Consider the following 27,738-nt stretch of genomic DNA (forward strand, 5'->3'; position numbering starts at 1 on the left):
TCTATTAAAAATAAGTAATTCAAATGAAAGCAACAAATTAAAAAAATAAAATGGTAAAAACTCACTCTCTAGTTAAGATTATCAAACTGGATTTTAAAAGCATTTCAACTACAAAAGACAGATCTAAACACAAGGATACAGAAAGGAAGAAGACGGAAAAGTATCATGCAAACATTAGACAAAAGAAAGCTGGGGTAGCTATATTAGTATCAAAAAATTTGACTTTATAAATTTTTAAAAAGACATTATTTGGAGGTAAAAAGGGTACCTTCATAATGATAAAAGGTTCAATTCAGGAAGACAGCAATTCTTAATCAGTTTTTAAAACCTTAAGACAAAAATTTTAAAACACACTAATCCAGACTGAATTTTAAAACACCTCTCTCTCTGATATCAAGAAGACAACCAAAAAATAAGTAAGGATACAGATAACTCGAATAACACTGTTATCAACAGAATTAATGGACAACTGCAAATACACATTCTTTTCAAGCACACAGAATATTGACAGAAACTATTCATATTCTGGGCCTCATAAAGTAAATCAGCAAATTCAAAGAACTGAAATCATACCGAGCACATTCTCTGACCACAATGAATTGCAATCAGTAAATCAACTATATTTCAATAAAAATTTTAAAAAAGAATGATGCACAAAGGCAGACTATAAAGAATCAATGGAGAATCAGAATAAATAGAATATAAAAAATGAATATAAATATTCAAATGTATTTTATAAATAAAAAATCAAATCAAAATAAAGGGGTTGTCAGGTCAAGGGGAAAAAAAAGGAGTCAATAACAAAAATTGATAACTAAAAAAAAAAATCCCATTGTTGGAAAGTAAGCACACTTCTAGAGCAACTATGTAAATACTTTTAACATCCAAATGGCAATTAACCCAGCGTTCCCTACCCATCAGCACGGTTGTGACTGATTTTCCCTTAATTCATTACCTTGCACTTGCCCCCACGAAGTTCACCTGAAATCTTGCCTATTCACATTTTACAAAATCTTCTTGCATTAAATTTCTCAAAGCTTCTGCACATAACAACTCCAAAGAGCTCTATGGCACTTTGCAAAATTAAGACATTTCACTGGATGCTGGAAGTACAATTAAGTGTTTGCAGTCTTGTTTTCTCTAAGAAATTCTCTATGGATGTCACAACTGTTATACTGAACAAATATTTATAATTATGCACTTGCATAACACTGAAATAAAAACTTACCATGAAAAGAAAACAAACTACTTGTATTAGACAACCGTTTGTAATATGCTATATATAACCATCTGCCTCTTCTAGCCACTGTATCCCATAGAGCCTATGGAAGCTGTCACATACTAGGCGACAAGTTCCCATATCCTACAACACCAACCACAGGTTAACTAGGGTTTATACTCTGCAAATGACCTATGACGGGTCAACCAGAGTCATTCCCCAAGACTCTTTGGGTACCTTGGTTGTTAAGTGTAAAGCTTGGCACTGTAATGGCTATCCTTAACACAGTCACACTAGGAAACAGTCTTGAGAGAGAGAAATAAAGCAGACATACCACAGTAAAGACAACAGGTATCTGAATTGTTGGTTTCAGTTCTTTGTTCCTAAGGCCCAGCTGCCTCTCTTCATCCTTAAAGACTTCATTAGACACAAGTGGGTAATCGATCTCAAACGTGTCCAATCAAAGTCTGCATTTTTTTACATCCTACTTTATTTTTTATGCTCCAAATTTGTGGCACTGCTGCTCTTTAAAACCTGACTCGTGTGTGGAGATTCAATATTTCCTCCAATAACAAAGACAAAACTATTAAGTCTTTGTATATTGTTGTTCTATACAAATACTTTGTATTCTTCTGACGTGGGTCTCTCTCTTAAATCCTAACAACCCCAAAATTATAGAAAGAAAAAATTTACTCATATTTAACAGAAGAGTGGCTCAAAGTAAATTCATCTAGGCTCAAGTATCTAAGCTTAAAATCAGATTAGCAGTCTCCTGACTCTTGGACCAATTTTCTATTACACTGTCCTTTAAAAGGATAAATTCATACCCATCAAACCCAGTTTATAACTTTCCATTTGTAGTATGTTATATAAATGTTTAAAAATCAACATTTTTAAGTGATAACACATTCAGTATCACTAAAATAAGGTCCCACTCTAAAAACTGGGCCAAATAGCACTACTGGATACATTAAAATCAGTATCAAGAAATCATAAAATTTGGTAACTCTTTTCCCATCCTTTATTAAACTTTAAAAAGAAGAAAAATTATGAAGATGAAACTTGTATTAGACAAAAGAACTGAACAAAACCAGAGCCACCAAATTTCTATGCTCAATCATTTCTCACTCACAAATAGAAAAATAACCAAAATAAACTAGAGGGAGAGGTAGAAAGAGAAAGTACTGCCACACCTCTAGGATGTAAAACAGGACAGTTAAGTTTCTTCTGGGGGGGGGGGGAATTCACAAAACCCAACAAGAATAAACCAGAAGTGCCAAAAGGGTTGCGGAAGATTCCATCATGTGCTGTGCTGAGACGTCAGCTAGCCCTGGCCTTTTAAAGACAACTCAGAGAGGTGAGCAGGTTGGGGACTTTGGTAGGACGCATGCAAGATTTAAAGGGACTCTGAGAGGCTCAGAACAATGGAAAACCAAACTGTTACCAAACAACTAGAGTAAAAGATGATAGATTACTACCTTACGTACTGTTACACAAGAGCAACCCAAGCCCTCAGGGAGGCAAAAACCTCCCAGGGGTGGAAATATGAAAACTGTTATGGATAAAAAGTTATGTGTCCAGGACAGAAGGGAGTTGTTAGGAATGGAATGCAATGCAAAAGGGGTGTTCCGCACAGAGAAACTGCTTCAGAAAAGCCTAGGAGCATGAATGAATGAGTGAATGAACAATAAATGAACAGCAAATAGCTGGAGATGGGTCTGAGAGGAAAGCCTGACAACACCCTAACAATTAAAATGACAAAAGACACCCCAAACACACAACTCACACCTAAACTCTTCCAACCAAACTGCATACCACATATAAGAATGCAGAATGTGCTAACAGGTCTTTTAAAACAAAACATTCCATATAAACTTCTAAATAATAAAAAAAAAATGGATAGAAGTTTCTAAGAGCCAATCACAAATTTTATTCCTACCTGTTAGTTGGACTTCTACAACTGTGGAATATCAAAAAGAACTGGTAAATTGCTCCCTGACAAGTAGAAACACCACTCTGAGTTTGGTTCTGGAGTGAACTTGGCATCTACCAAGAACAATTTCCTATCCAGCCTTCTTCAAGTGACACTGTCATCACAGTTAACAAATAAGCATTACCTTCCAGTTAACAGAATGTTTAAATTCAAATAACAACAATTTTAAGTAGAAACAGTAAGTCAAAACTGCCAAAAGGGATGAGCCCTCCTAGGAGGAGAAAGTCAAGTAACAGGTAGTTTCCATCTACACAACAGGGCAAGATTGCTGGGGACAGGGGACTGGTTAAGATTTTAACCAACAGGAAGACACTACCTCACAATGGAACTGTCCATTCTAAAACTTAACCTAAAAGTTTGTAGAATTCAACAAACGGGTTTCTTTTTGGAGTGATGAAAATGTTCTGTAGTTAGATAGTGGTGATACTTGCACAACCCTAAGAATATTAAACACATTATGCACTTTAAATGGGTGAACTGCCTGGCATATGAATTATATCTCAATAAAGCCACTTAAAAAAAAAAAACTACTTTGCTCTGAAAATATTTCCTGTCTTCCAAAGTATTGTATAAAAAGGAAAACCTTGAATGTGTTGCTTTTAAACCTTCAAATATGCCAACAAAGTGTGATATGCCAGACTCCTCCCCCAACAGGTACTGGGAGGTACTGTAAACCAACTGACATTTTAAAGATAAATAATCATCATCTGTTAAGAATGAAAAGACTCCTAAATACAGCAGAGTGCATTTTCTAAGGCAGTTACTAAACCTCACTGATAATCTGATTTCCTTACTACTTACACCACGTCTTCCTATTCTCTATTCTCAACAAATGACAGCTTCTCACTTCAGTCCATAAAATATAAAAAGAAAATGAAAACCAGAAGTGTTTGCATAGGAACTAACAAACATTTTACTGTTAAATTCCACAATACCGAATGTTGAATGAATTTAAGCACTATGACTTTTTCTAAAGCAAACAACAATAAATCTAACAGGGATAATATCACGTTATCTGTCCCAAAAGAAGTCCTAGGGTTCACAAAGCCCTGTGATCCAAAAGAAATTACTAGTTTACCTTTTAACTAAACCTGAAGATTGAGGAGTAAATATTCAAGACAGTTATGAGGACCAGAAAAAATGTATTCTATCAACATATGTTTATGTTCTAACTGTGCAAAGGCACTGATATGTCTTATAAGTCAGGAATATTGTTTTAAGAAAACTTTAAAATAAAGTGTGGTTAACCACCAACTTAAAACAAAAATTTAATGATGGCAACCAATTCTTTCAGCACTTTCATTAATCGGGTTTGCTGCATTTTAAGTCAACCCATTTTAAAAAGGGAAAAAAAAAACCTCTTGCTGAAGAGAAAGCAGATTGCTTTAAGGTTAAAGTGGGGGGGAATGTTAACTCCAGGGAGATTTCGATTCATGTCCTTAGACTACAGTTCTTTACAGAGAGTAATTTTCTTTTTATTTCTCCTATACTAATTTTTAAAAATATCTCTGCTCCTGGTTTACAAACCATCTGAGATATACTCACACTCCTAAAAATGCAAGGTGGGGAACCACATGAACACAAGTCATTTTACAACCTTCCATTAAGGAAAAAAAACATCTCATTTGCATAGCACTTCATAGCAGTGACTTCACATAAATGATCTCACTTTTAAGCCTTTACATCAGTTGCACCTGTTTTGGGGGTCGGAGGGGAGAATTAGAGGACATCCTGGCCCAGTCTTGCTAGCTGATATATGGGAGTGCTGGGTCTTATTCAGCTACTCATTTACTTAACGAACATTTATGGATTACCCTACTTCACAGGTTTTAGGCCCTGGGAGAAAGGGATAAACAAGGCAGTCTCTCCCCTCTCGGAACTGATATTCTACTAGGGAAGGCAGGCAAACAGCAAACAAGATAGTACTGTGAGAAAATCAAGCACTCAGGAGAATAAAGGAGGAGACTACAGTCACGAGAAGGAAGAAGACAGTTCCCGACCCAAACCCCATGCAACCCACCTCTCCTCCCTGCTCAAAGAACCCTGCCTTACATGGGGTACAAACCCTTTCACCTCCAAGGAAGTAAGCTACTCCCCTGGCCCTAGAGGATGAGTCATAATTTGTATTTTCCTCAAACTGCAAGATTAGCGCTTTGGAAGCAATTTAGACCAGGGGTTCATAATCAGGAGTTCACAAACATGGATTGAAAAACGTAATTTCACTACTAACCTCTAACCAAAAAACTTTTCCTTCTATCATGAACAGGCAACAAACCACAATATTACAGGCAGTACCTTTGACTCTGCACTAAGAGAAGTCACAGATATTATCATATCACATTACAATTGTTGCAGATACCTCAAAATATCATTTACACTCATCACTACTTTGAACAGCTGTTAGATCATGTTATTGAAAGGGCTAATAAAGAAACATACTACGATACTACAACAAACTAGTTTAACAGTTTGAGAGCTAGATTTTAACATTCTAACATATTTGAGTTTTGTCTTAAGCATTCATTTTATGAGTTTAAAAATATTACTTTGAGGCGTCCACAGCTTCAGATTGCTAAAGGGTCCTCATCACAAAAAAGGTTAAGAATCATCCATCTTAAAAGGTCATAACCAGAAATTTTAAGCAAAGTAGAGAATAGAAAACAGCAGCATGTGTAATGGTTAAGTGTCATTTGTGAAATTTATTTCAGTTACATACATGTATCTACATATACACTGGTGATGCAAAGTAAGGCATTTCTTATCATGGACTGCAAATCAAAAGAATTTTTAAAAGGCCGTGGTCTTAACCTACCTTTGTACAAAAATACCATTACCTTTTTATATTTGCCAGAGGTGTGACCTAGTTCTCCCCAGTAAGAGCTTTGGTGAGGTACGCTAATCATCCTCCAGAAATACTTTTGCTTTCTGTATTAAAAAAAAAAAAAAAAAAAAAAAAACCCATCTTCTCCTTCCTGCCTCCAATATAAGATGGACACAATGCCTTCGAGCCATGACAGTTATCTGGTGTCCAAGAGAACCACTTGCTAAGGAAGGCAGAGCAGAAAAACACACAGAGCCTGGTCCTTGCTGGAACCACTGTACAGCTGAACCATGTTGTAAGAGGAAAAAAGAACCCCAGTCTGTTTAAGACACTGTTAGTCATGTTTTCTAGTATTTGCAGGTGAAATGTTCCTATCTGATAAATGAATTACTATGGATAGGGTGACCAAGTAAGGTCTCTTTGAGGGGTAACATCTGAGCCAAGACCTCATGCATGAGGCAACAAACAGCCAGGTAAGATCTAGAAGAGCTTTGCAGGCCAACAAGAAAAGCCAGTAAACGGTGCAAGAAGTAGGAGATGACGTCAAAGTGGTGGGCAAGAGCCAGCCCACGCAGGACCCTAAAAGTCATGAGGAGCCTTCCAACTCTTCCCACGGACTGCCACAGCACACACACGTCTCACATACATACGAGAACATTTCCCAAGTTAATACAAAACACAAGGAAGGGGCCTCCCTGGTGGCGCAGTGGTTGAGAGTCCGCCTGCCGATGCAGGGGATACGGGTTCGTGCCCCGGTCTGGGAGGATCCCATATGCCGCGGAGCGGCTGGGCCCGTGAGCCATGGCCGCTGGGCCTGCGCATCCGGAGCCTGTGCTCCGCAACGGGAGAGGCCACAACAGTGAGAGGCCCGCATACCACAAAAAGAAAAAAAAAAAAAAAAAAAAAAAAAACACAAGGAAGACACCTCATTTAAAAAATTGGCTTTAGGTACAAAACTATTCCTCGCAACGGTTTTTTTAAATTCTAACAAAGGACTAGAAGACTGGATAAATTATGGTTAAGTCAAATAAATACAAAGCAAACTAATGATGAACTCATAATGAAATAGGAAAATGTTCATCATAATAGCACGGGGGAAACAGATAATATGGACCCATTTTTATTAAAACAAAAGCTAGAAGAAAATACAAAAATGTTTATATAAGATGGTAAGATTATGTATGGTGCTTAATTTTCTTATATTTTTCTTTATTCAGATTTTAACTATCACTTTGTACTTTATAATGAGAAACACATGCCTCAAAAATTCTGAGTTTTTAAAAGTTGCTCACTAAATGTAATGTAATGCAGCACCCTGGATGGGATCCTGGAACAGAAAGACATTAGGTAAAAACTAAGGAAGTCCAGGGCTTCCCTGGTGGTGCAGTGGTTAAGAATCCACCTGCCAATGCAGGGGACACGGGCTCAAGCCCTGGTCCGGGAAGATCCTACATGCCTCAGAGCAACTAAGCCCGGGCGCCACAACTACTGAGCCTGCGCTCTAGAGCCCACCAGCCACAACTACTGAAGCCCGCGCACCTAGAGCCCGTGCTCCCAACAAGAGAAGCCACCGCAGTGAGAAGCCCACACACCGCAACAAAGAGTAGCCCCCGCTCTCAGCAACTAGAGAGAACCCGCGTGCAGCAGCGAAGACCCAACGCAGCCAAAAATTAAATAAATGAATAAATAAATTTATAAAAAAAGAAAACTAAGGAAGTCCAAATAAAGTGTAAGTAGTAATAACGTATCAGTATTGGCTCATTAGTTGAGTCAAATATATCACAGTAATGGAAGATCTTAAAAAAACTGGGTGAGGAGTATAGGGTAACCATCTTTGCAACTTTTCTGCAAATTTGAAACTATTGTAAACTTAGATGTTTATTTTTTTAAATATTTAAGTCCTCTTACCTAAGACTCTTCAAGCAGGCAAGTACAGATAGTAGGAGCCATTACTAAGGAATGGTAGGCAAAGGGAAAGACATTTAGGAATTCAGGAAATTTACGATTAAAATTAGTAATTTTAGGCATTTAGGAAAAGATATGATGAGAAAGTTAAGGGCAAAAGGTTTTGCATATGTCTGCCTGGTATACAACAGGCCCTTAGCTACTTCAGATAAAGGTACTTGCTTTTTTTTTTTTTTTTTTTTTTAACTATTATCAGAAGCCAGAGGTTTAAAGTATCTATTTTAAAAAGGCCTTACTGATCCCCTCAACTAAAAAGAAAAATACTGAAATACCTTTGAGCTGCAAGAATTATCACTCTTAAAACCACGTGACACAAGCCCTCACTCTCAACTTACCCACTTAATACACAATTCTAGCCAAGTAGTTTTGCAACTCAACACTATAAAGCTAGAGAGTAGGGTCTAAACATATCCAAGCCCACCAACTAGTAAGGACGGGGAAGCGGGGCGGCACTCATTGAACAAAGCAAAGCAAGTAATTCCCTTAAAAAGCAGCGTATTTAGGAATGTCCAGCTGCCAATGAGGACCTTAAGACTCCGTATAATAATGTTCACCAATGATGGCCAAGAGTCAGGACCAAGACATTCCAGCGCATTCACAGCGCTATGAAAAGTGAACAACCACTGGTAAAGAGCCACATGAAAAAAAAAGTGTTCACCACACTGACCTTCTTTCAGTAGATTTTACCACATCTATTTCTTTAAAAAAAAAAAAAAGTTTTTGATTAAAAAGTTTGAAAACAAATTTATCGTCTAACAACAACAATAAAACCTTGAACTTGAGAGTGGATAAAGGGAATATGGGATACTCCTTACACTACTTTTATAACATTTTTATAAACCTGTGAACCTAGATCAAAAGAAGAAACTGGGGCTTCCCTGGTGGCACAGTGGTTGAGAGTGTGCCTGCCGATGCAGGGGACACGGGCTCGTGCCCTGGTCCGGGAGGATCCCACATGCCGCGGAACGGCTGGGCCCGTGAGCCATGGTCGCTGAGCCTGCGCGTCTGGAGCCTGTGCTCCGCAACGGGAGGGGCCACAACAGTGAGAGGCCCGCGTACCGCAAAAAAAAAAAAAAAAAAAAAAAAGAAGAAACTGCCCCCCAAAAAGCTTTTCAAAACAATGTAATACCAGGTCAGGAATATTTTTCCTTCAATCTTTAAAGTTTCATCTTAACTATTAAGTGTACTCAACACCAAAATTATAACATCTTAAAAATAATAAATTCACACTGTCTTTATACATTAATACAACTGTGAAAAAAAGTCATCATTTAAAAGAAATATCAGAAGAAAAGCTACTATTAAATTTCTCCTAGGAGGCAAAATCCTAATCAAAAAAATGTAACATAGCTACTTAACTGTGAACTAGGCAGTGTGCTTAATACTTCACTTTCATTAAAAACTCAAAGAAGGGACTTCCCTGGTGGTCCAGTGGTTAAGAATCCACCTTCCAACGCAGGGGACGTGGGTTTAATCCCTGGTGGGGGAACTAAGGTCCCACATGCCGTGAGGCAATTAAGCCTGCGTGCCACAACTAAAGAGCCCACATGCCGCAACTACTGAGCCCGTGCACTGCAACTAGAGACGAGCCTGTGCATTGCAATGAAAAGATCCCACGTGCCACAACGAAGATGTGATGCAGCCAAAAATAAATATTAAAAAAAAACCTCAAAGGAATCCTGTAAATTATGTATTTTCTATAACTTACACATTAAGCAACTTGCCCAAGGTCAAACAACTAGGAAACTAGAACCCAAGTCCATCTTGGTACAAAGTCTACCAACACTCTCAACTGATCTCCTCCTTCAAAGCCTAAAACTCTGTCACTCAAGTAATTCCAAGATGATTCAGAGAAATCCATCTTCTCTTCTCAAACCTGTTGTTTTAGATAGGCTAGCAATAAAGGAAAGGAAAATAAAAATGCTTCCGCTCAAAAAGAATGGTTACTAACAACAGTTAACACACTGAGCACTTATCCTGTACCAGGCACTGTTCTAAAAGTCTTACATATTAACTAATTTAATCCTTACAACAAACCTATTATTATTCCCATTTCACAGGTGGGGAAACTGAAGACAAAATGAAGTGACTTACCGCAGGTCACACTGCTAATAGCATTAGAGCCAAAATTTAAGTTGAATCCCAATCTTTTTTTTTAAATAAATAAATAAATTTATTCATTTATTTTTAGCTACATTGGGTCTTGGTTGCTGCACGTGGGCTTTCTCTAGTTGCAGCGCACGGGCTCTCTAGTTGCGGCAAGCAGGGGCTACTCTTCGTTGCGGTGTGCAGGATTCTCTTTGCAGTGGCTTCTCTTGTTGCGGAGCACGGGCTCTAGGCGCGCGGGATTCAGGAGTTGTGGAACACGGGCTCAACAATTGTGGCTCACGGGCTCTAGAGCGCAGGCTCAGTAGTTGTGGAGCACGGGTTTAGTAGCTCTGAGGCATGTGGAATCTTTCCGGACCAGGGCTCAAACCCGTGTTCCCTGCATTGGCAGGCGGATTCTTAACCACTGCGCCACCAGGGAAGTCCTGAATCCCAATCTTTGCTCTCAACCACTTACCCTAAACTCCTTTATCACTTAGACATTATCATGTTATCTTTGAAACATACAGATAGCGTTTTAAATTCCTATGAACAAAGTAAACAGTGGCAAGTAATATTCTGGAACAGAGGTTGGCAAATTACAGCCCACAGGCCAAATCTGGACAACCACTTCACTTTGTAAAGTTTCAGGAGAACAGGGTCAATGGCTGCTTTCACCCTACAAGAGCTGACCTGCAAGGCCAAAAACATTCACCATCTGGTGCCTTGCAAAAAACGTTTGCTGACCCCTGTTCTGAAAGATGATATTGTGTAAACCCTCCCCTAAATAGTCAAATTAACATACATTTTTTTCCTTTATCACTATAAATAAAAATAGCAGCAGCTACTATTTATCAAGTATATACTATTTATGTAAGATCCTAACAGCAACCTATTTTATACCCAAGTAAACTAAGCCTCAGCGAGTTTAAATGACTTGCCCAAGATCACACAGCTGGCATATGGGGACCTTGTTTAAACAGTGTCTAGCCTCAAAGCCCATATTCTTTCTAAATGACACTTCCTTCAAAATATATAAACATGCGTAGCCATGGAAAAGCAAAATTTTCTATGAAAACTGATTAAAATTACATGATAAAAATGCCAACTTTGGGGCTTCCCTGTGGTTGAGAGTCCGCCTGCCGATGCAGGGGACACGGGTTCATGCCCCAGTCCGGGAAGATCCCACATGCCACAGAGCGGCTGGGCCCGTGAGCCATGGCCGCTGCGCCTGCGCGTCTGGAGCCTGTGCTCCGCAACGAGAGAGGCCACAACAGTGAGAGGCCCGTGTACCGCAAAGGAAAAAAAAAAAAAAAGCCAACTTTAAGGAGAAATGTTCATGTAAATGTATACACAGATATTGAGTCACACTTCCATCTTATTTTCTATTATATTTATATTTTTGCTGTTATTCCAATTGGGGTTATAACCCAGGGATACTCAAAGCATAGGAAGAATATGGCTATCTTCCTTATGTAAAGATATAGGACAAGGAAGTCATTAAAATAAACACAGAATGCAGAATATATTTACTTAGCACAGTTAACTCTCCTCTGCCACTTCTGAAAATTTATATCCTCTTCTGATACAGACTCATTCGCCCTCATTACACTCCTTGTCTAGAATGTCCGACTCTTCAGTTCACCCACTCACCTGTCCATCTCCATCCCACCCCACCCCCGGAGACTCTGTTAACCCATGTAAAATACCATTGCACCAAGGAAAGAATTCAATAGAGGTTAGTTGCTGTAGCTTTTATTCATGAAGCCTTTCCTTACTATTATTATGCCATTAATCTCCCATACCACTGGACTGATTTATATCACTACTGACTATATTAAACATACCTACAGCGAAAGTCACATCACAAGGGTAACGAAACGAGGAACTGAATTCAGAATTCTATGTGGGCAAGTATACATGGATGCAGATAACACGACTATTCTGAGAAATATCTTGGTAATATTTTTACCATATTCTCTATTCCAAACAGCTAGTCACCTGATGAGGCATCTGACTTATGTCTCATAATTCAGCTTAAGAGTTTTTATGGTTAATTTGTCCCCAAGTTTACCACCCCCTCCTAATTAGACTATAAACTCAAGGTCAAGCACCACATCTGTATATCTTCATCATCCCGTACCTTAACCTAGGACATGAAATAATAAGTGTTCAAAACTACTTATAATAATACATACCACTTGCTTATTATTCATATATATTAATTCCACCTCCACTGCTAACTTCAGACTAACTTCACTGAGAACAGAGATGTCTTAAATGGTTGTTTTTCTAGATTTGAGAGTATTGCTTATTCAGTTCAAGAAACACCTTTAAAAATCAATGCAGCAGTTGCTGAAACCAAGATAATTTCTTCCCTTGTACCATGATGCTAATTCCAGCCCTTAAAACAGAAATAATTGCAGAATTTTTTAAAATTATAGTTTTACTAAGTCCTTGGCCTCACATACCTTAAAAGAACTATGGATTAAGCCATTCCTAATTTTTAAACTCTTAAGTAATACGGAAACTTCCCAAATCCTTTACTATATAGCATTATATGTTCAAGTAAACTCAGCAAGAATCCTGAAAAAGTTCTACGTTTCTCTAAATATAGTCAACTCAAGTTAACTGCACAATTATGAATCCTCTTAACTTTAGTAACAAACACCAAAGCATTAATATGCTGAATATAAGTAAACGCATGAGTGAAGCAGAAGGCCCAGCCCACAGAAGAGACAGAAAAGCTGCTATTCCAGCAAACATTAAGTTTACCAAAACCTCAGCTGATGCAAGAAATGTAAATTGAATATCACCTAAAACAGGTGCTACAACGAAGATCCCAAATGATGGTCTGTTATCTCTTTAGTGATTCCTCTCAGTAGTTTGTGTAATGAGAAAGATACCTGGGGAAAACATGGCATGGCCTAACATCCAGGCAGCTGAGAAGTAACACTAGCTGGTTAGAGGCGGCAGCGGCAGATTATCTTACGGGGCCACACCAAAGGCTGAAACTCCCCGAGTCTCACCGCACAGCAGTAACGGGAAGGGCAAAACTTGCCAAAAGACAGGGTGAAGAGGAGATGAACTCTGCAATTAAAAGTCTCGTTTTCTGACAAAAGTATTTTGAGGCCAAAATGTGAAAATCAATACTAAAATTCCTAATGACAGTTGAGAAATAATTAGCAAACAGGTCTGGTCACGAAGTTAAGAACTACAGAATCTTCTCAAAAACGAGCCTAGTGGGGCTTCCCTGGTGGCGCAGTGGTTGGGAGTCTGCCTGCCAATGCAGGGGACACGGGTTCATGCCCCGGTCCAGGAGGATCCCCCATGCCGCGGAGCAGCTGGGCCCGTGAGCCATGGCCACTGAGCCTGCGCGTCCGGAGCCTGTGCTCCGCAACGGGAGAGGCCACAACAGTGAGAGGCCCGTGTACAGCAAAAAAAAAAAAAAAAAAAAAAAAAAACACGAGCCTAATTGTTGCCATCTACTGGGAGAAGGGCCCAAATACTTTTTGATCTGAGATGGAAGGGCAGAGATCAGGCCTAATTTCCTCTGGAGAGTAACCCACCTGCTTTCCCTAGGTGGGCAGAAGAAATGGAAATACATGCTTGATAAAGGAAAAAACTAGGAAGCTGCATGACTGCCTTGCAGAAAAATAAGCACTAGTGCCTGTTGCAGCAGTAAAATACAGAGACTTCACAAATGTTTTTTTCTGAAGTCCACAAAACCCCATAAATTTTATACTATACAGCCTTAATGTATTATTTTACATCATAAACTTGCACTAACAGCTAGCATCTCTGCCATCCCCACATAAGGAAAAATCAAGTTAATTCAAACTACAGACAGCAGTGTACAAGAACATACTAGAAACAAAAGCTGCTAAAGAAAGCTAAATATTATGGTTACCAGACCCCCAAATAAAATATTCTCTTTTGCTTTATTTTCCCTTCAGCCACATGTAACCTGTTTTCCCATGTTTGAAATCCTGTTGTACGTACTTTTGCAAAAGTAAAAGGGTAACAACTACAACTACTGTGACATCAACCAGAGTGCGAGGCAAATATTTTATTAAAATATTTAACTTGATTAATATTAATTTGCACCTTTTAAAAAATACGTAAAAACTTAAACCACAATTTGCTTTTGTTTTAAACATTTTTTTAGTGCATTAGATAGTAAACAAAAGGTTTTCCTATAAATAAGACTTGACAAATAACTGAGTAACTCACAAAAAACATGTATTAATTCTTAAACAGTACCGACTTTTTTTAAATCTCTGAATAAACAATAGTTGAATGAGTTAAGGGAAAATGACTGCCAGCTTCCACTAAAGGAAGAATTCTGTGACTGAACAGAGGGGCAGTGGGAGTCATTTAGACACTTAACCAGCTCCTGCCTACAGAACAAAACTTTTTAAACTATTAAGCAGGGAAACTGAACAAGAAGTAAGTTTGACCTCCACTGCTTTTATTGCCCCAAAACTTACCACAAAGACCCTTATATGCAGTCCTAGAAAGGGAAGCAATTTCATAAAAAGATAAATAAGATCTAAAAGCACGTTTAGTTTTCTTTTCAGTTCATTTACAAATTAAATCTTTTCATGTTGTCACTGCCTATTCATGTATCTACCGTAACTTCAACACGTCTATTTAAATCGAATTTCTTAATCTCCCATTTAAGAACCTCAATAATCTCAGCCCAAATTTCCTGTTATTTCATAAATGTGGACCCTCTACTCCAGAGGGCCATTAGACCCTCGCCACAACTACTCCTTTAAGCTCCCGGTCCTTTCTACACCTATCCGAGGGCCAGCTCAAGCCCCCCCTCTCTCCATAAAGTCTTCCTCAATAACATCAGTCTCTCTCTAAACTTCTTAGTACTCACTGTATAAAACTCAACTTTGTACTTAATAACAAATATGCACAATGTTATATTCTTTTGACGTAATTTGAATTTATCTGCAATATTAGTACATTTTGAAATAAGAGATCTCATTTTATAAGTCTCTTATTTCTCCTCAGCACTCTCCAAGAGGGTAAACCTTATATGGAACCAGAAATGCACATGCATTCGTTACTGATGAAATATGTGTACAATGAAGGCACTTCCAACAATTTATTCAGTACAGCCAAAAAAGCATGCCCTAATTCATCTGTTTCTTAAATTAGACTCTCATATCAGGTTTTCTAAATGCAGAAAACTTGCATTTAAAATATTTACAGAATACTTCTCTATGCTAATTATACATAGTTATCAAGTCAGTTTAAGAATAAAAGTGATCATCAACTAAACGAAATATAACGAAACTCAAAGAACAAAAACTAAGTCCTTTTTGTATTCTTCCCAGCACAGTCCTGTGGTGCACAATAAGCACTCGATAAAAACTTGTAATGATAAACAAACTTTCATCTACTAATGAACATAATCCCCAAATGCTAAACCTGGGGTAACCAAGTCACTAAAACAGTCCAGTGCCTTAACAATCCCTTAAGTACCTGATTTTAATGAGCCTAATTCTCAAAATTTTATATTCTAGGATCCTACACTCAGCTACCAAGCCCTGAAAAACTAAAATAAGCAAGTTGAGGGAATTCCCCGGCGGTCCAGTGGTTAGGACTCTGCACTTTCACTGCTGAGGGACCGGGGTTCAATCCCTAGTCGGGGAACTAAGATCCTGCAAGCTGCCAAAAAATAAAATAAAATAAAATAAAATAAGCAAGTTCACAGTAAACTGTGTCAATACTTTACTATTATTTCACAATATAGTTTCTCAGTGTGTCACCAAAATGAACTCTACCACTGCCACCTACCATGTACAACACATTATGTTGGAGCTTTGTGCCAACCTCTGTGAGGAGAGAAGAATGGGACCTCTACCCCCAAGAAGCCAAAGATATCGTAAAAAAGATGTAAACAACTAATAAGACAAACTGTGAAAGCCATAACTGAAACAAATAAAATGTTGCAGAAGGGAGAAGGGGAGAAGAGAGTGAAGACTGAAAATCTTACAGGAGCTACTGAAGAAAGTTAAGGGTGTTTGGGATTGACATATATACACTAATATGTATAAAATGGGTAACTAATAAGAACCTGCTGTATAAATAAATAAATTAAATTAAATTTTAAAAAAAGAAAGTTAAGGGTGTACATGTAGCTACAAAAGGTACAAGATGGGGGAGGGGTAACAACCCAGGTAGACAGACAATCAAAGCCAAGGCAAGAATGAAGTTCCTGGGTGTGTTCAGAGAGGAACAAACAGCCCAATCTGACTGCATGCAGCCAAGAGTGCAAAACAGGATTACAAAATACTGGGGCCATAGAAGTTACAGAATTTTCACACATTTGCTGTTTACAAGGCAACTACAAGCACCTGGGTTTTACAAATTTTTTTTAGAAAGGGGGCTGGGGGAGGCCCTCCATATGATCTCCATGAACCTGCTCTCTAAGGACACAAAGCAGCTTAAATTACAACTCAACAGTGAATTTCAAATAGGCTATCTGTACAAACTCACTTTGGGTTTCCAGGGCATCACACATGTTTACCACTAAGAGGACTTCAAAATGAGTTAATGTGACCTTAAGACGGCACAAGGTACATCTATTTATTCAGAATGCTGCCCATGGGTGGAATGAGTAGGAATTGTGAAGTCGGGGTGGAACTCACTGGTTATGAAAGCCAACAAGTTGATTAAGATACGCATTGAAATGCTGTAACTTGAAGTCTTGAAGGCTTGTTGATAGACACTTCAGCTTATAAATAGCATTCAAGAATCCATGTAGGGGTAATAACATATTTATAGAAATAAATACACCCTTTCTACAAAGAAACAGAGTAAGCTAAAATGATGTATAAAACTCAATTTTGGGACTTCCCTGGTGGCGCAGTGGTTGGGATTCCTCCTGCCAGTGTGGGGGACGTGGGTTCGGGCCCTGGTTGGGGAGGATCCCACGTGCCACGGAGCAGCTGGGCCCGTGCGCCACAGCTGCTGGGCCTGCGCTCCTAGAGCCCGTGCTCCACAAGAGCAGCCACCGCAATGAGGAGTGGCCCCCGCTCTCCGCGGCTGGAGGGGGCCCGCGTGCAGCAGCGGGGACCCAACGCAGCCAAAAACAAATAAATTTATTAAAACAACAAAAAACCCAAAAAAATACCCCTCAGTTTTATTCTTAACAAACACGCACACTGTCTCAAAACATACTTAGGGCCTCATGAAGCATTTAAGTGATCAACTAGTACATGCAAATAATGGACAATTAAAGAATATGAAATGGCTTGCCCGAATTATTTTTAATATGTATGATTCAAAGTAACTTGCAGTCTCTAAAATATATACCAACAGATTAAGAAGAAAACTCCCAAAATCTTGTTAGCATTAATAGTGATCCAAAATGTTTATCAAAACAAATCAAATAGGACATTACATTAAACCATTACAAAATATTTTCACTTTCAGAATCATCTTATTCACACAAGGCTTATTCCTTTAATAAACATTTAAAGAATCTTTATTAAGGGCCAGGCACTGTGCTAGATTCTAGGAATAAAAGAGTTATGACTAACTTCAAGGAATTCATAATCAACTAAGGAATACTATTCTATGCTCAAAATAGTTTCAAGTAGAATACCTACATACATAATATTGATAAAGGTATGTTCTAAGTAGAACAGCGTTAACAAATGAGGGAACGGTCAATGCAGCAATGAACCAGTGGAGGAAGGGCTCTGTGTTCCAATCCATCCCTGTAGCCTAATCCCCTGAAGAGCGTTGAGCATTTATATGACAATTAACTCTAGGGTCGGTGGCCATAACCACACATTTCAGGTTAGGCACCTGAAGCTCACAAAGGTTAAATTACTTGTCCAAGGTCACAAACATAGAAAAGGCATTGCCAGAACTGGAACCAAAGTCTTTTACCTTCACATCAGGTATTCACTTGAACAGTCCTGCTCATTAATGAAAGAACAAAGTAACAGGCAGCTTTTTTACTCTAGGCCCCTAGAATGACTTTTTGTATCAAGCATAACTGCAAAACTGACTATTAACAGCTCCTGCACACTCAAGACAAAACCGGTAAGTCTGAAAAATCGCCAAGAAGCTTTTTCTTCTGGCCAATCCAGTTTAATGAAACTACTGAAGAATCAAAACCAAAATCTCTAATTCCTCAGAGAAAAACTATCGAGCAGACTTATTTCAGTCTAGGAAACAACTTCTTTTGCCCATACCCTGAAACTATCAATAAACTGGGATAAAGAACTGTATTTTTACAAATCCAGGACATCAGCCAAGTTAAGTTTTACTTAAATAAAAATCAAAAGACTGGTTCGTCATCAGTGTGTTTATCTATTTACCATAAATAACAGCAAGCACACACTGTGTACAGAGTAACCTAGCAGACCAGGTCGAGACTGTAAAGAACAATTTGCTAGAGGTTTATGCCTTTAAGAAATCTGTAGCATAGCTGTCTGAACTATACCCAGGCACCAAAAGAAAATACACAAATGTAAAGCTAACACTACATGTTAAGAACTACAAGCACCAAGATTATATAACAACCTACAAATTATATGTCTTATATAATATCCACCAAATTCTTACTCTTCCACCCTACCCAGGCACTCTGATGGCACAGTAGTGGGGAAGATGTCAGAGACTGTGAGCCCTACACCAAACAGCATCCTGAGAAATCTGTTGGGGCCAAGAACCTTTCCAAGCAGGAAGACTGGCTGCATAGCCAGCAAGGCCAGGGTAACATTATTGGTTTGGAGTGGGAAGGAAAATGGGTGTTATTTTTAATCAGGTTTATGAGTATACCTTCAGGCATAACACAATGACATTTAGATAATCCTTGCCCTCAGGAAGCATATAATTCAGTCAGGGAAACAAAGGCAATGCATGTCCACAAACCTAGCACTATAATCACAAAATGAAGCACATATAGATAACAAAGGAATAAAAGGAAAAGATCATGGGGTAGAAACTTTTGAGGAAGTGCTCGTGAGTTGCAGTGAACCTAAAATGATTCAAATGTGGGAAAAGTGCATGTCAGGCTGGCAGGAGCAAGAACCTGAATGAAGACGAAAAGCAACAAGCAGGTTGCTTTTTCAATTTGAGTCCATCAAATTACCTCAGCAAACAGGCAAAAATAAAGCGTCAATTGGTATCACATTTGCTCATCAAAAACCCCACCCATCCACTTAAAAGAATTAAAAACAAAAAACTCCCCGTACTCCATAAAGAAAACAGATCAAGATTCAGCAATGTTCTTCCTTAATCGTAGTCTCTGATATTAGAAAGTCAATTTCATAAGAGCCACAAACCAGAATAGGTATAAATTTTGTCCATAATAAAAACACAAAGAAATCTGTCTGAAGTTTCTCTCAACAGAATTAACAATGTTTGGTGAACAAGAATACTGATGCAAAAAAAAAAATTACTGTAACATAAAAACTGGGCCCAAGTTCCACTACCAATCTAGGAGCAACTTCAAATTATAAAGTGCTATAAACTTCGTATCTCCAACCTACCTTACATAGACACCGCCCACCACCACCACTGAGGAAAGTTATCTTTTTGTAATTACCTCAAAATAGATAATGTAATTTTCTAAAGCTAATGACAATTGTCTTAAACTTACTTAGCAGTTTGTAGTTTTTCACAGCCATTATATCCACTGGATCTCACAACCAGCTGGTAGGTAAGACAGGGACTATCCACCCCCATTTTACAGATTAAAATAAATGGAGGCCAGACAGGGTCAGAGAATAGCTCAAGGTCACAGAGCTACTAACTGGCAGTGTTACGAATTCCCAGGCCAGCATGTGTCTTCTTTGCTAGGATGATGTCCTTAAAATAGGATCATATAACCTTAACCAGATAACAAATGCAGTAAGCTTGAAAGTTAGAATGGAAAAGTAAACATTCCTTCAAATTTACTTTGCTAGGCGAAAGCACTGATTTTACCCTGGCCTAGCATCCCATTCATCTTAAAAATATTTGTTTAGCACCTTCAGGAACTCTAGCTGCCAAAAGTTTTCTAAAACTTTTAGAAAGTAAATGAAAAATAAAACAAAAAGCCTGTTCATGGACACAAATTAAATAGGAAACGTCAGCTGAACAGACTTAAAAATCACTCAAACTCCCGAAAAAACTGGGAAGCGAATGGAAACAATGATAATCTTAATTACAGTTCTTCAATTCTTATGGATATTGGCACATTCACAGAAAGGCAGATGTGGACAAAGCCCACAACCCCTAGCCATGTTAATGTGCTCTCTTTAAGCTTAAAATAAATGAAATAAAAGCTCCCCAATTTCACAAAGATGACATAAAAGCTGGGGCTGAATGTGGAGCAGGGAGTTTCTAAAACAATTGGAAACTGTCTCCTCTAAAATTCACACTTAATACTGATCTCTTTGCATGCTCTAAATATGAAAATAAGCCTCAATAAAACCCTCTGCCATTTATCGTCTCTAAACCTCTGATAACATCACTCCTCAGCTCTAACTGCTCCCCGCCCCGGGTAAATGCGACACACACAGGCCTCATACATAGGCCTCTTGCCTTCTTCTCTAACAACTAGGACCTTTGTTCCGAACGTCGGTTTTTTACCCCACTCAATAGCTCTTTCAACTTTCTACTCCGTATTTTTTTGTTTTGTTTTGCTTTTGGAGAGGAGGTTCTGAGCCTCAACTTTCCAGGTCTTTAACAAATGAACTGCCAAAAATAGCTAAAGAGACTGGAGAGGAACAGAAAGTTCAACACACCACGGAAGGGCCTACAAACCAGAGGAAAGCCCGGGGATCGGGTGAGCTGGCAGTCCAGGCAAGATCGGGGAAGGCCGACGAGGAAGGGAGGCAGCAGGGGAGCAGTGAGACGTCCACTCGGAACAGATCCACGGCGCTATTAAACGTCCTCCCGCCCCACACAGCCCCACGTTCCCACACTGACACTCTCTCTCCCCCAGTGACCTAACGAAGCAACTGAACCAGACCCACCGCAAGGCACGGAGCTTAAGCTACACCTCCTTCAAAGTAAAACGGCGTTATCAAACACAAACCAATCTGTCTTAAGGGTTTAGGAGCAGCCCCTTCCGTTCCCTCCTCGCCACACGGGGTAACCAGTTCCCTCCCGTCCCCCAGCAGGAGTTCAAATGTCTAAGATACCCCCAGCCCCCCCCGCGCCCCACGACGTGCACGTGTTTTTAAATCTTTATTTTTTTTTCCTCCAGAAAATGAAAGATTTCTCTTATTCTGAGGAAAGGAGCAACACGAGGAAAGGAGCAACACGAAGAAAGGACAGGATGGGGGATTTTACCACCTTCGTTATTTGAACTCCCCTCTAACTTGTTTCAGAACTAGAAACCCACTCACTATGCAGGGGGATGGAGGAGAGAGGGAGGGTGAACCGAATGGACAAACGTTATAATAGGTTTTATGTAATCCACATATAAATAAATTAATCGCCTGACTCGCTTTGAATGCTAATACGACTGGAGCAACAACTGGTCCACCTCCCTCCCACAGGTTGACCCCCTCCCCCCAATTTCCACGCTGATCTATTTAGAAGGATGCTCTGCTCCTCTCGGCCAAGTTTCTCGGCCTCTTTCACGCCCCCCTGCATCCTCTCTCGGCGTCATCCTCCCTCAGCCTCAACTTCCCACGGCTGAAGCAACTGCTCAGCGCAGACCCCGTCTCCGGCCTCGCCCGCCCTCAACCATTCCCCTCGGCAGGAAACCCCTTACTGCGGTCTAAAGTCACTCCGGCCTCTCCCTCCTCTGACCCTCGCTTCCCACAACTGTTGTCACACGAGCTGCTCCCTAGTTTCCATTTCCGGGCCGTCCCTGGCCCAGGAGCCTCCCCTCTCCCGGTTTCCGGGCCCCCCATCCCATTTCCGGGGAACCCTTGCCGTCTTCACACCCCCCACCTGCACTTCCGGCCCCCCACTTTCTCTCTTCCTAGACGCCCTCCCAGCTCCAAAGCCCACTTCCGGCCCCCCCGACCCCCGCCGGGCTCCCCCAGACCCGCACGCCTTACCCCGATTCCGTGTAGGGCCCTCCTCATTGCGGGGGGCCGGAGGGGGCACCCAGCGACCCCTCCGCTCCCACCCGGCCCCGGTCCCTCCAGCCGCGGTCTCCCTCGAGCGCCTAGCCCGTAAACCCCCAGGCCGGTCCTTCCGCGGCCCCGCCGCCGCTGCCGCCAGGAACAGGCCGAGCAAGGGCCGAATCGCGGCGATGACACAACCGAGCTTCCTGGGACTTTCTGTTCCAGCTCCTCCCCCCCACCTCTACCCCCCCAACCCCTCAGCACAGCCCCCTCCCCCAGGCCTGGCCCCGCCGCTCGGAACTGCGCCCCAATTACCTAGTTGGGCCCCAAAGTCTCCGGTCCGGACTCGGTGGCGCGGCAGTAACTTCCACTCGCTCCCCCCACCCCCCCCGGCGGCGGCGGCGGCTCCTCGGGTCCCTTCAGTTATCAGCTGAGCCGCAGCACCGCGCCCGGCGTGCGCCTCCGTCCGCACCGCCTCCCTCCCCGCCCGTTCCAACACCCTCCGGGAACTACTTTTCCCTTCGAATCAACCGGACGGGCTCGTCCGCGGGACAGGCCCCGCTGCCTACTCGCAGCCCATCACATCGCCCCTCCCTCCCCCAACGCCCGGCTCGACTTCCCCAGCGGCCTGCGATCTCCTCCCCATCCCTTCGAGGGACCAGGAAGGGGAATGTGGTACTTCGCTTGGTATCCCTCCGCCGGGGTCACCCCCTCCCCTCGGTGGTAGCAGGAACTAATTCCCCTTCGGGTCACCCGGGACCTCAAGGTGGAAATTTCACGGCTCAGAGTTCCCTCTAACCCTTGGAAGAGGGGACAATCACCCCAAGTTAGAAACACCCCGCCAGGTCAAAAGTAGGGTTCAATTTAAACCAGGGCTTTTGCCCCATGACCCCAATCAGGCCCCGCCCCTTCCTGGTTGTCTTAGCGACGGTGGTGGCGTCCCAAGATGGCGTCGTGGCTGCCGGAGACTCTGTTCGAAATTGTAGGACAAGGCCCGGCGCCGAGCAAAGACTACTACCAGTTATTGGTCACCCGGTCCCAGGCAAGTGCGAACCGCGGTTACCCTCTTTAGTAAACTCTCTGCCCGCCCCGGTGGAGCCCGGAACGCGAGCCGCGCTAGGCCGAGAGCGGCTGTGGCCAGCCGGAAGCGCCGGGTCCCTGCTTCGAGCCGGGAGATTTCCCTCGTCACCTCGGCCTCCTCTGCGGGCCCGGCGGCCCGCGTGTCCCTCCCCAACCCCAGCCCGGCTCGTACCCGGCGAGCCTTCTTGGCCTCCTCACAACGCCGCCCGCTCCCTTCTGTCACCCCGGGTTCCTACCCGCAGAGTTCCCTCCGCGCGAAAAGAAAAACAGGCGTCTCTGCCTTGCGTGCAGCCTCACCTCAGCGTGGGAAGGAGGGAAAGAAAGACTCAGCCAAGTGTCCCAAGGAGGAGCCGGCAGGGGAGGAGAGAAAAGGAAGATCTCTTTTCCAGGGGAGGGTTTAATTATGGGGGATTTTTCACATCTAATTGTGGTCTTTACGTGTACCAAGCCCACATCAAAACTTCCTTATTTCTAGTAGGAATTGAGCGTTGAGAGCTTTCTCCTTACCTTTTCGGAGCCCCTTCTATCCCACTGAAAGTGTGCGGGGGGTGGTACAAAAATGTTTCAGCTGCTCTGCGCGTCAGCCCCACCCATAATGACATCTGCTTCACAACAATAAGACCCAGGATTATGTTATCGCTCATGTAACTATCGGCCTATTTTTATGACTACTTAAGCTGTTTAAGGTGGGCTTTGTGGATGATTTATTGTGCCCATGAAATGATCAAGATAAATGGGTCCTCCACTCGGAACTCGTTTCTGATTCCTCGCTGAGCTTACACCTGTCACCGAGATATTCGTGCACCTTGCACTTTCAAAAATGGTATTCCTAAAAAATGAAATTTAGAACTTGGTATATATTTGTTTTGGTGTACGTATTGAATATTTCATCAGTTTTTTCCATGAGCCCTTCAATAAAATAGACAATGATTTTTAGAGCTTCAAAAGCATCTTTTAAAATAGAAATAATGTATATTTATTTTTAGATCTAAGATTTATAAATATTACAAGCGTAATATCAATTGATAGCCTATCGAACTTAAATTTTTAATTGAACACTTTTAAAGAAAATTTTTACATATTTAATTGGAATTTCTTTAATTTCTTAAAGACAGAAATTTACTCTTCTTGTACATTTATTTTAGGATTGACAGTTTTCCATTTGCTATAAGATGTATGATCCTAACAATTCTTCACATCTAGCATGAGTGATTGAAAGCAATATTTTATGTATTCTGACTTCATTTTCTATTTTATCTACCTCAAGTAAGTTAGAATGTTCTAATTTTTACTTTACAGACTTTTCCATAACTTGTCTTTAAAAATTGTTTGAGTGTTTCTTATTCTTGCAAGCCTGGTATTATAAGTGTATTATACTGTAATGTTGTAAGCTTCAACAAGCTAAATTACTTGTTTACCTTTCTGTTTTAGAAAATTAACCATAGCAGTCCTCCTGGTATTAGTTTTCCCCAAGAATGGTTCTGTTGTTGATGTTCTTCAGACTTTGCTCCCTTGTCTAACTTGGGCGCATGCCTTCCTTCAACTACTGTTTCATGACATTTTTCTTGCCCCTCCCCCAGAAGTATTCTTAATTTTTTTCTTTTTCTTTCTTCTTCTTTTTTTTTTTTAAAAAACACTTCAGAAACTCTCAACTATTTCAGGCCCTATTTTTCTTCTGTCCCGTTGCTTATATGTAAAATCCTTTTCAAGTTCTGATCTTTTTTCTTTTTTTAAGCAGACTGAGTATATTCACTACAGTTCTACCAGTGAGAGTTAATCTCAAATCTGATTAATTCACTCTCTTTTTAAAGTAAAATTTGTTGTAAAAAAAATAGTAAATCTAAAAAATAGTCTTTTCAGTCAACCATCTTGAGAATATGCTAGTTTCTAACCACAAGATAAGTTTTCTAAGTCTCAGCACAGGAAACCAAACATCCAGTGAGAGACAATCTGACATAAATAAGTACTAAAAGACTAGAATTACAATGTGTTTTAGAAGATGGACTTTTTTCTGGAGTAACTTTCTAAAATTGATTCTTGTACATATTTTCTCTTTCTTTCTGCCTTTATTCCCCAAAATATTGTATATTATCCAAAATATGCTCCAGATTTAGATGGATGCTTCCTTCACTGTGATTCCCTTTTTTATTCTTTTTCATTGCTTTTATTTTTATTCGCTTTAAATCCGAATAACTGCACATTTGACATTGATTTAAAGGCAGATATATCTCTCATTAGCATCATACCACTATTGCCACAATTCAAAATATATAAACATTGTACATTAGTATTTCCTTTGCCTTCTTGCTTATACAGTGACATTAAAATCATACTTTTATGCTTATAGAGACATTTCCAGTTAACTTGTTGCCATGATTTTTTTTTCTTTCAAAAAAGGGACTTAGAGAATATAGCTTGAGGTCAATATAGCTTAATTCTTAAATCTGATCTTTATAATGATGATCCAGAGGCTTAGAAAAATCAGTGCCCTGCTTTCTAAATCAAAGATTTACCCAATTATTCTTTACTCTAGTTCTATATATATAATATATATTATATTGGTTTCTAATTCTTTGAAAACTAGTAGATTCATAGTGAGTTAGGGCTAGAAAGAATCTTGAATATTACTTAGGCCAGGGATATTTCACACTTAGCTTCTAAGAAAGTCTTAAGTTGTGTTTCTGAATGAAGATCCTTTCCTTAATTTTATTTTATTATCTTTTTAAATGTAAATTTATTTATTTATTTATTTATTTTTGGCTGCATTGGGTCTTTGTTGCTGCGCACGGGCTTTCTCTAGCTGTGGAGAGCGCGGGCTACTCTTTGTTGTGGTGCATGGGCCTCTCATTGCAGTGGCTTCTCTTGTTGCAGAGCATGGGCTCCAGGACACGCGGGCTTCAGTAGTTGCGGCACACGGGCTCAGTAGTTGTGGCTTGTGGGCTCTAGAAGGCAGGCTCAGTAGTTGTGGCGCACAGGCTTAGTTGCTCCGTGGCATGCGGGATCCTCCCAGACCAGGGCTTGAACCCGTGTCTCCTGCATTGGCAGGCGGATTCTTAACCATTGCACCTCCAGGGAAGCCCCCCTTTCCTTAATTTTAATCAGCAACTTGTCATTTACTGTGGGGATGCAAAATATAAGAATATTCCTGCCTTCGAAGAATTTATCATTCCTTCAACAAATATTGAGCATCTTTTATATGCCAGGTACTGTTCTAGATTCAGGGAATCATCAGTGAACCAAACAAAGTCCCTCCTCTCATGAAGCGTATAGTCTAGTGAGAAGAATATAGTTAGTGACTTGATTTATACAAACACTCTAATGGTTTAACTTTTGTTTTAAGTCCAAAGGAGGTTCTTGAGCAATTGCTAAGTTAATGAATAGTGCAAACATTTTAAAATCTATGAGTCCAGAGGAAGCAAAAATCACTTTAGACCGTGAGGTCCAGGAGGGTACTGTTACAAGCATTTTACTCTTGGAATTCTGTCTTATTTGTCCTCTTGAAATAGAAGTGTTGCTTAAGGTGGTTAGAACTGGTGACTTAGGTTTAATGTGACAAATATTGGGAAACTGCTAGAAACAGTAACTATATGATGAGTAGATGAGAGTTGGCAGATATGGCCTTTTGCTCTTAATAACACAGGTGGTTGCCCCAAGAGCACCAATATGTTATAGTCACTCCAGCAGATGAAAGAAGGATGAAGAATTACAAAATAGATTAGTCTTATTTTATCTATCTCATTAAATCTTACTCAAAACTCCAAAAAGATACCTGAAGCTAATGTCATCTGAAAAAAAAAAAAATCCGAAAGCTCATTCCCCAAAAGTGGCAAATATTTTTCACATGCTTTAGAGCTGTAGCACTGACAAACTGAGAACACCTGAGGTCCCATGCCAGCCTGTGACAGGAAGCTGTCATTTCAGTGACTTCACAACAAAGAATTGTGCTGGTGCCACTTCAATCCACAGAAAGATTTAAAGATTTAAATTAAAAGATTGAAAGATTTAAGTTAAAAGATTAAAGATTTAAATCTTTCAATTTGAAAGATTTAAAATTTAGTACAGTCTAATAAAAATGTCAATCCATGCACCCTTTGGCCCAGCAAATCCATATCTAGGATTTTATATCCAAAAATGCTTTCACATGTGAGCAAGAATGTACACCAAAGTAAAATAATTGTAAACCTTTCCATAAAATATGACTCAGTCTTTTGAAAAAGATGTGATGGATCTTTTATTTGTTCAATAGACCAAATAAAATCTTAAGCAAGGAAAGCAAGTTGCTGAGTTAAATAAACATAGTATGATCCCATTTAAAAAAGAACATTAACAACAGTTTTATTTTGTTTTAACTAAATGTTGGAAAAGCTAGAGTGATTCACTCTTATGGATGGAGTTATGGATTGCTTTCACTTTCTGCATCGCCTATTTCTGAAAGATCTGAATTTTTCTACAGTAATATTTTTATAATCAGAGAAAAGCAATAAAGGTTTAAAATGAAAACATAAATGGATAACTTACTTTGAGAAGTTGC

General features: G+C 40.2%; 2 protein-coding genes across 18 annotated transcripts in view; one reads left to right on the plus strand and one right to left on the minus strand.

The window, feature by feature from the left end:
- The window catches only part of TRIP12 (thyroid hormone receptor interactor 12), a 144,879-nt gene extending 121,120 nt beyond the window's left edge, over window positions 1-23,759 (minus strand). For 8 of the 17 annotated variants that reach the window (XM_081243316.1, XM_081243315.1, XM_081243320.1 and 5 more), the window contains exon 1: window positions 22,443-22,557. The gene's annotated coding sequence lies outside the window, so the exon portion shown is untranslated. Of the gene's footprint in view, window positions 1-22,118; window positions 22,289-22,442; window positions 22,558-23,443; window positions 23,513-23,714 lie in introns of those variants that run through there. The other 9 variants (XM_081243321.1, XM_081243322.1, XM_081243319.1 and 6 more) reach the window with 4 other exon arrangements.
- FBXO36 (F-box protein 36) overlaps window positions 22,692-27,738 on the plus strand; it is a 109,782-nt gene continuing 104,735 nt past the window's right edge. The window contains exon 1 of the mRNA XM_081243335.1: window positions 22,692-23,169. Within this exon, the coding sequence (XP_081099461.1) occupies window positions 23,074-23,169 (96 nt within the window). The 5' untranslated portion in view covers window positions 22,692-23,073. The remainder of the gene's footprint in view (window positions 23,170-27,738) is intronic.

Source organism: Mesoplodon bidens (assembly GCF_964165515.1).
Source record: "Mesoplodon bidens genome assembly, chromosome: 8".
Classification (NCBI taxonomy): domain Eukaryota; kingdom Metazoa; phylum Chordata; class Mammalia; order Artiodactyla; family Ziphiidae; genus Mesoplodon; species Mesoplodon bidens.